General features: G+C 35.5%; 1 protein-coding gene across 12 annotated transcripts; it reads right to left on the reverse strand.

Moving 5' to 3' along the window:
- Positions 1–1,716: 1,716 nt before the first annotated feature.
- On the reverse strand, positions 1,717–6,241 carry LOC120069049 (monosaccharide-sensing protein 2-like). 12 transcript variants are annotated; one of them, XM_039020723.1, is made up of 7 exons: positions 6,047–6,241; positions 5,297–5,368; positions 4,944–5,072; positions 4,232–4,798; positions 2,713–3,638; positions 2,445–2,632; positions 1,717–2,276 (listed from the first exon to the last, which is right to left on the reverse strand). In XM_039020723.1, exons 3-7 carry the CDS (start codon positions 5,020–5,022, stop codon positions 1,832–1,834), a joined length of 2,205 nt encoding a protein of 734 aa, XP_038876651.1. In that variant the 5' UTR covers positions 5,023–5,072; positions 5,297–5,368; positions 6,047–6,241; the 3' UTR covers positions 1,717–1,831. The 12 variants fall into 12 exon arrangements, with proteins under 12 accessions (XP_038876651.1, XP_038876658.1, XP_038876650.1 ...); XM_039020730.1 differs by having other exon boundaries at positions 5,250–5,368; XM_039020722.1 differs by lacking the exon at positions 6,047–6,241 and adding an exon at positions 5,885–6,035.
- Between the last annotated feature and the right edge of the window lie 3,139 nt (positions 6,242–9,380).

Here is a 9,380-nt window from a genome sequence, read left to right on the forward strand (position 1 = left end):
TTAGGTTAGTTTTTATTTTATTTTCGGATGATGGACGTGTTCTGGATTGCATCCCATTGGTTTGTCTATCAATCGATGAGGTAATCGTTTATTTAGTTCTTGGAACGAATGTTCTTTATAATTTAATGAGTTTTCTGTTCAATATTTTTGCTTTAATTCAGAATTATGTTTTTCTTGAATCTTGTTTAATTTAGACTTGCTTTTATGTGTTGGATTGACACGCCTATCATGATCGCATGTCTTAGCTAGTTAATATCAAGCTCACACGCATCATTGTATTTATCCATACTTTGTATTACCCTTGTAGCACAGATTAGATGAGCAGGCTTAGGTTTATAGGCTGGTCTTGAATCTTTGTATCGCACGTTTAATCCAGAATTAAAGAATAAATTGATTATTTGAACATGGTTGTCCTGACACTTAATCAACATAGTTGAATCCTTAATCTTAATGTATGTATTTCTAGTTCTTTATGGCCGCTGATGACCCAATTGTATCTAGGAGCATGTAGGTTAGTTGAAGCATGGTCTTTCCAACCTTAATTACAAATTAGGACGCACGATTAGTTTGAATTAATTGATTTTCAAGCTTGTAGAGATTAGTTAATTTGCATCGATGAAAGAGTAATATAACATTCAACGGAAGACTTCAGAATCAATAAGCACTTAAATTTTGAGTTTTAAACATGCTATTCATATGACATTCATAAGAGGGTTAACCTTTGAAGACCTCTTCCACGAATTCAGCAGAATTTCACCAAGATTGAGCTTGAATCTTCAAAAAGACCACCACCAAGATCTTCTCCACTATACTCAAGAAGGAATGGGTAGTAGAAACACTCAAACCAAGTTGAAGTGTGGATGAATTAGTGAGGGTTGAGTAGGATTTTCAGATCTTTTTCACCTTTAAACTCATAATCCTCTTCTTTCTGCATGGGGCTTCTATATATAGATAGAAATCATGCAAACCAATAGGACTGCATATATGACACCATCTACTTGGTGATTATTGCATAAATCAATTAGAATTTGATGAGATTCCATTAAATTCTAGTTAGTGGTTTTTTCCTAATTTAAATAAAACTAATTTTAATTTTAATTAAAAGAATATTATTTTAATATCTCAATATTAAATTAATAAAACACCAATTTCACCAATATGATTCAAAATATTTAAATCATAATTTAAATATTGACTGATTCTTCAATTTTGTTTAATTTCAACTAAATTAAACGTTTTTAATTGTATCAAATTTATAACCCTAATTCCAAAATTCATCCAATTAATACTCAATTTTTAATTCCAATTTATGAGCTAGTAAAGAACCTAATGGACATACAGATCATGAATTCCAACGATTTATAATTAATCGGCTAAACTCTTTAAACCAAATTACTAGTAAAGAACCTAATGGACATACAGAACATGAATTCCAACGATTTATAATTAATCGGTTAAACTCTTTAAACCAAATTAATTACTATTCGTGAACTAACAAGGCACTAATTTGAATAATTTGAATATAGCTATCAAAATTTATGCATCAATCATTTCTCAACTCAATGCGTATATATCGTTTTTACCACTAACCAAAATGGAGTCTTCATTTATCTCTTAGTTTTCTCTTTAAAAAATCACTCCAACATCAATAAAATTTGAAACTCATCTTATTTCATAAAGCAAAGTGACTAAGGGAAAAGAAACAGAGACACGGAGTAGGATAAAAAGAACTAATACCCTTTACAGTAACCGAGCTTGCATTCAAAGATCATTAATATCAAATCCAACCACCGATATCAAACAGTCAAAATTTTGAATTGTATGATGAATTTCAAACATTTTTGGCAGCTAAAACCTGCTTGGCACCAACAGAGAAGAATTCAGTGATGACTTCAAGTGGCATTCCCTTAGTTTCAGGAACTTTTAGAAAGACAAACACCCATGATATGATGCAAATAACTGCATACATCCCGAAAACACCGCCAAGCCCAATAGAGTTGAGCAGCACAGGCAGCGTATACGTGACGATGATATCACCAATCCAAAATGTTAATGCACAAATCGCAATGCAAAGGCCACGGACTCGGGTCGGGAAGATTTCTGCACATAATATGTTCGGGATTGGCCCAAACCCCATCACGAAGAAACAGAAGTAAACAACTACACTGACTGTTGAGATTGATGCATTCACTATGCTGCCCATGTGAACTAGGCTACCGATAACTAGGATGATGAGGGATGCTATCAAGGCAGGGATAGTCCACAGTAATAAAGTCCTGCATGATGAGGGCAAATATATGGTGTGTGAAATGTAGAAACTGGATGAATAATGTAACAAACTCAACTTCTATTTCTCGGTCAACAATATTGTTGTTTAAGAATGGTATGAGGCATGTGGCATTTCGCTTGTTAGGCAATGGCATTGATAAAAGAAAGTGTTTTACCTACGACCCGAGATGTCCATTAGTCTCATGGCCACTGCAATTGAAGGGAGCATCAATAATGTGGTTAGGCCGCTGATCAGCAAAGATGCAGAAGAAGAGCCAATCCCCAAGTTTGAAAGAAGAACTCCAACACCTGCTTTCTCAAGAATTTGGGGAGTGTAATACAGAACTCCATTTATGCCAGAGAACTACAAATAAAATAAGTTTGAGAAAAGACTAGATAAATGAAGCAGAAGAAGCTCGAGGTCAAAAGAGCAGACAACTTTACCTGCTGAAGTATTTGAATTCCTACTCCAACGAGCAGCGCATGTTTGACTCCAGGTTCAAAAAGGTCCGCCCAACTCGGCCCTTTTGTTACTGTTTCAGTAGGATGGACCATAGCTGGTCCAACCGGATGCTGATGCATAAGCTCCTTCGAGTAAAGAGCTGGCTGACTGACCAATGCAGCAGCCTGAATATAGCCTCCATCCGTCAGGGCATCGCCACAAGGAAGAGACACTATAGATCCTTGCTGAGGTCCAGAAATGCCCTCTTGGTGCAAATAAACTCTTTTGAACCCCCCTTCTTTGTTTCCACCAGGGCCTTCTCTCTCAGACCATTTCCAAGCAAGTTGCCAACCCCCACCAATCCCCATGCTTCCAACAGGTTCTCCAGCAAGACTGCCCTGTCTCATGCTTGAAAGACTTCCATGAGCAGGTGCAATCATGTCTTTTTCCATGCTTGTAGTCTGTCGTGACATCAGAGGACTCCGTAAGTTATCATCAGAATCATTACCCGCAGCATCTGACTGATAGTCCTCACCCTCTCTAGCAAGGCTCTCTTCATCCCACTCTTCATTTCTATGTTGGTTACCTCCAACGCTGAACATGCTGCCAAAATGTGGAAAGAGTGTACTGCGCATGCTTCCTGTATCAGGAAGCTTCTCATGTACACTGCCGAAGAGAGTGACGAGAGGATCGACAAGCCCACTCTGATTTATAATGCTTCCATGCCGAGATACTAGGCCAAGAGAACTCTGTCCTGTAACCGGCCTAGCAACCCAGGAGAGTCCTTGTTCAGGTCCATATAATTTGATTTCATCTTTGTCAGTTAATAGATCTTGGTCAGCAAGGTCGTCTGCTGGACCAATAATGTATTCCTCCAGAGAGGTCTCACCCCCAACTCCAAGACCCTCAACAAGTAAAGCCAGCTCACCTGTTCATCAAAGATTTGATAAGTAACATCCGATGAAACTAGTTCGCTTGAATCAGCCATTGTCATAAAAGCCAGCAACAAGTATAAGACACTAACTGACCCCAGAGTTTCTTTCCTAGAACAATTAGGGTATAAAACCATCCATTTAGCCAGAAAGTGAAGCAACTACAACGAACTGAAAAAACCATTAAGGACTATATTTAAACACAATGACTAGAGCTACATTCAACAACTAATTTAATGCAGGGATTCGATGTCTGAAGTACTTGCAGTGTACACTATTAGAAATCTACTTTTAATGCTTTAGTTGCACAATGGTACTTAGGATACCATGCCTGTGCAACTGCATCAAAATAAGTCACAAGCCCAGCTATGACTACTTAAGTCATAAATCCACAGTTTAATCAAAAAGGTTTCAAACTTTTTCTTGTATGAGCTACCATTCAAAAAGGTTTTAAAATTTTTCTAGTTTTAAATACTTAAAGATGATTCTGCCTGAACCATTAATAAGCAGAGTCTTAAAACTTCCAACAGCAAGTATGAAAGAACACCACCAACGGTAGAATAGTAAATTAGCATCCACAAGAACTAACCAGATACATCCTCTCTGCCTCGGAGCCTCTGCAGCACTCGTTTGGCCTCAAGCATCCGGCCTTTACTGACAAGCCACCGAGGTGATTCAGGCAAGAAAATTATTGTCAATGCTAAATATATAAGAGAAGGAATAAAGAGAACCCCAAGCATCAATCTCCAGCTTGGTGATTCCATCAAAGACATCCCAAAAACCATGCAGTATGAGAAGAACATTCCAGCAGAACCAGTGAACTGAGGAAGTGTGTTTAATGATCCTCTAATTTCAGGGGGAGCGGTCTCAGATATGTAAACCGGAACCAACGTAACAGCCAAACCTATTCCAAAACCATCCAAGAGCCTGCCTAAGAGAAGGATATATACATTGGGAGACCACAGCATTATAATGCCACCGATGAAGTAAAGAACAGATGATAGAATTAGCAGCAACCGACGGCCGAGCCAATCCGATATAGCCCCCGAGCATGTTGTGATTACAGTAGCTCCAATAAGGGACGTGGCCACGATCAGCCCTTCTACAGTGGGGCTACTTTCCAGACTGAATTCTTTCTTTATGTACAGGACAGCCCCTGCAGCAACCACGGAATCATATTTTAAGATTGAAGAGCTTAGCAAGTACAATCGAAGAACACCATGAAAGCTGCTAATAAGGACACAACTTCGATGATTTTACCTTGGAACAAGGAAAAATTTACAGAGAAAGAATGAATCTACCTGCTATAGTTGCATTATCCCATCCTTGCAAAAAATTTCCAACAGCAGCAGCAACAGCCACCAAAACAGAACCACTCATTTTGCTTCCCCAAATCGTCAAGAAAATCTCAAAACCAACGACCAAGAAACCTAAAAGAGTACAGACCCAGATCAGTAATCAAACAATCAAACAAAAATCAAGCTCCTCTGAAAGAATCAATATCCCCATTCACCAGACTCAGAATCTAACTCAAGATTGATATAGAAATAGTCTGATAACAAAAGAATATCAACCATAAAAGGAAAAAGGAAGGGTTAAATGTAAACCTAGTTGTTCAAATCCAGCATAAGAGAGAAAACAAAGCAGAAATGACCTATTGAGAAAAAGCAGTGAAGCTGATGAGAATTTCAGGGACCATCAGCAGCAGAGACAGCCATGAAACGCTCTGTTTTCACATGACAGCAAAAACCTAGTTAATACCCAAGAGACAAGATCAACAAATTGAAAAAGCAAGTTAAAAAAAAGAAAGAAAAAGGACATCAATGTTATTAGCTGGAAGAAAGGCGAAAGAGACCGATCCAAAAGCAAAAGAACATATGTAATACTTAAAAGTTAATATGATATTTTATTCACTCCTTGTTTTCTTGTTCGACACCTGCCCTGCGACTCACTCTTTTCACTGCACGTCAGCTCTTTCTGATCTACCCGCAGCGTTTTCTTCATTTTCAGTCATCTACAAGCTTCCATTTGTCAAATTTTCAGTGAAATTTCACTTCACCCCTCCCAATGATGCATGTTTTTCTCGATAAATCAAAAGCCAAGAAGAAGAAGAAGAAAGACGAATTTTCCCTTGGACGAGTTTTGCGAGCGAAGTTTGTTGCAGGAATCGCGGAAAGAAGTGCGGCGGGTTGAGGGGTTAAATCAAATTTAGGGTTTTACAGAAATGGAAAAGAGAAATCACCTAATTAGCTGATCAGTCCAAATTATCGCCATAGACAAATTCCTTCAAGCCAAACTCATCGGTGGGTCACTCAGTGTTGTTAACAAATAAGATTGATGCAAATTTGCATCATCGAGTGAAGGAGATAGTGACTTTTCTTTGGTGTTTAAAAGACAAGCTTACCATAAAAAGACCGTCATTGAGTGTGGAGCACAGCGAAGCTTTTAATCATTAGCCATGGCGGGATTTATGACAGTGTGGTTGTGATTTTTAAGAACTGAATCGTGATGCCCATGAACAAATCTTTTTCTTTTAGTGGGTTAGAGAGGCAAACCCATGATCAAATTCAAGAAAAATTAACCACACATTTTACCCATTTTCTTTTTTAAAGTAAGGTTGCTGCTAAACAAAGGTATGAGACATTGTTCAATTCTTCAACTTTGAGAGTATATGTTCAATTCTCTCCCTCTGTATATTATTAAGAAAATATTACAAAATCAACCATTTTTTAAATCAATTCTAGTCAAGGGCGTGATGGGAGCTACAACTTGGAATTCAGTAGACTATAATAGCATACACTTAATACTTAAAATGGTTTACTCTCCCTTCCTACAATATTTCTAATGACTTCATCCATCGATGGCGACATCCAACACTCAACTTCGACAACGACCATCTCCGACGATTAGCTCCGACGAGTATGGAACATTCTTATCTAAATAATTATATGAATTTTTAGTCTAGTCTCACTTATTATGCCCATATTCAACAACATTGATACATCCCAAAATGACCAAAGGATTAACATAACCTAAGATCCAATACATTTTAAAAATTGGTGGAACAAATTTTTATATTTATATTTACAAAATATGATATTTAAGGTATCAATACTTGTATAATACAATACAATACCAAAAAAAAAAAAAAAAAAAAAAAAAAAAAACGAAAATAACTCGAAATCCATAAAGTACTTCATGTTATACATTAATTCTAAACTCAAACTACAATAATCTACACCCAAACATGGATTTTCTAAACCCAAACTAAAATAGTATACGCACAAAACACAAACTATTCAACCCGACAAACTATTATAACCCTACACACCTATAATAATCACAAACTACTATAACCAACTCTGTGCATAAACACCCTTAATTATCACATCATCTCTCAATTAAACAGTTGAATCATAACGAATTTCAAATGAATTTCTTTGTTTGTTACCTCAAGAAAAAGAATGACTTGAAGTTTAAAATGATTTCCGATCATATTTACATAAAAATATTTCCAAACTAAATTAAGTAGATTTCACATGATTTGATATGATTTTAAGATAAACTCTTATCTAATCTTAGCATATTCTAATTTTCAACTAATAAATCATAATCAAAAGTTTATTTTAGTAAGGTTTTGAAATTTATTTTCTTGTTGGGTTACACAAAAATTTAATTACATTCACTTCAAATCTTTCTCGTTTCAAACGAAGTAAAAATTTTAAGACAAGTTCTTATACTTTCTTGAATAAAACGGAAGGATGACCCTCATTCGGTAATGATTTGGTTTTTAGTTTTATGTTTTGAAAATGTATACTTCTTTTTCTCGTAAATTTCATATTATAGTGCTAAAATTTTAAAGAAAACACTTAAATTCTTAGTCAAATTCTAAAAACAAAAAATGAATGCGTAAAAATGTTTTTTTTTTTTTAGTTTTCAAAATTTGACTTGATTTTGTAAAATAAAACAAAGAAATTTATAAATGGTTTGTGTTTGTATGTTTAATTTTTTTTAAAAAAAAATAAATAATAATTATCAATCTGTTTTTCCAATTTGAGAGCTATAATATAAATTTTAAGATTTCAAGATTCTGCAACACATTCTATCCCGTGGAGTTATTTCCTGAGTGTTTTTTCTCAATATGAGAAAATAACAATATTCATTGCAAGATTGAAGCAAGGTATTATTAACTCAAGTTATTGAGGCAGAAAGATTAGATTAAACTTTTCATCACAAAATGATCAAAATACAATAGTATTTAAAGCTCTAAAAGTAACAAAGTGCTCCTAGCCATGCTCCTCAATTAAATAGCATGAATAACAACTAATTCCTACAAAGTAGGAATAAACTAACTATTTCCTAGAAAGTAGAAACAGACTTTAACATAATTATCATAAGGAAAAAAAACAAACAAACAAACATGGAGTTGTTTCAGTCTTGAAGCAATTTTTTTTAACACTCCTTATTTTAGAGAATGCAAACACCAAGTCTTGAGCACAGAAACTCGAACTTGTAAATAGGTAATGGCAATGATGTCTACAACTTGATTTTCTGTTTTGTAGTAGATAAGAATCACATTTCCATTTTTTTATGCTTCCCTAAAGAAAAATAACTTGATGTTAAAGTGTTTAATCTTCCTATGAAACACGGGATTATGAGAAATAACAATAGTAACTTGATTGTCAACAAGAATCTCTATGCTTTCCTTTTGCTCCAAGTCAAGATCAAATAAAATTTTCCTTAGCCATAAAGCTTGGTTGACAGTAGCTGTTGCAGCAATAAACTCTGCTTCAGTAGTGGATTGGGCAATGATTTCATGTTCCTTTGAGCTCCATGAGAAAACACTAGAGTCAAGAGTAAAACAGTAGCCTGAAGTGATCCTCGTATCATCAATGGAACCTCCCCAATCACAGTCAGAAAAACCAACCAGCTTGAACTCCTTGTTCCTTGTGAACTTAATACCAAAATCAATTGTGCCTTTTACATATCGTATCACTCTTTTGACAACCTTAAGATATAATTCACTTGCATTAAATCGAGATAAAATACTTACAGCATTCAAAATATATGGCCTTGTTGCTATGAGATACATCAAGCAACCAATCAAACTTCTGAAATATCCTTCATCAACTTTGTCATCACCATCTTCTTTGTACAATTTCTCTTTTTGATTCATTGGAGTTCTTGTTGTCTTGCACTCATTCATTTAAAACTTCTTCAGTATTTCCTTTGCATACTTTTTTTTGGCGTATGAAAATTTCATCTTGCCTTTGCTTAATCTCAATGCCAAGAAAGTAGAATATCAACCCTATATCTGTCATTTTAAACATCTTCATCATCTCTTGTTTGATATTTATGATCTGTATTGTTTCCTATAAAAAAATATAGAGAAAAGTTCTCAAAATCATAAAAAAAAAAAAAAGGGTCTCCCTCCTAAAATCTGGAAAAATCAATGTTTTATTGGTTGAAGGTTCGAGCGTTGCAACACTAGGCCGACACTGTCTCAACGCTCACTAGCGCAAAGGCATGCGCCCGAATTTTTATTTTTCCATCAATTTTCGGAGGGTTGCAACGCTAAAGATAGCGTAGTGATGCTGCCCTGTTTTGCAGCTACTATTTTCCAACGTCAGGAATGCGTTGGACTTAGTTTTGGTGGAGCAATATGATGCTATGATTGTTGCATGAGGCACACAAAACTTGATTCAATTGAGGGGCAGAATGGTAATTTTCCATGGTCT

Source organism: Benincasa hispida, unplaced genomic scaffold (assembly GCF_009727055.1).
Source record: "Benincasa hispida cultivar B227 unplaced genomic scaffold, ASM972705v1 Contig189, whole genome shotgun sequence".
NCBI classification, from domain to species: Eukaryota; Viridiplantae; Streptophyta; class Magnoliopsida; order Cucurbitales; family Cucurbitaceae; genus Benincasa; species Benincasa hispida.

Coding starts and splice junctions, on each gene's coding strand:
- LOC120069049 (XM_039020723.1), bottom strand. CDS start 5,022: ATGAGTGGTTCTGTTTTGGTGGCTGTTGCTGCTGCTGTTGGAAATTTT. Junction 4,799..4,943: donor GGATAATGCAACTATAGCAG/GTAGATTCATTC, acceptor TGGTTGCTGCAG/GGGCTGTCCTGTACATAAAG. Junction 2,633..2,712: donor GAATTCAAATACTTCAGCAG/GTAAAGTTGTCT, acceptor TTTTATTTGTAG/TTCTCTGGCATAAATGGAGT.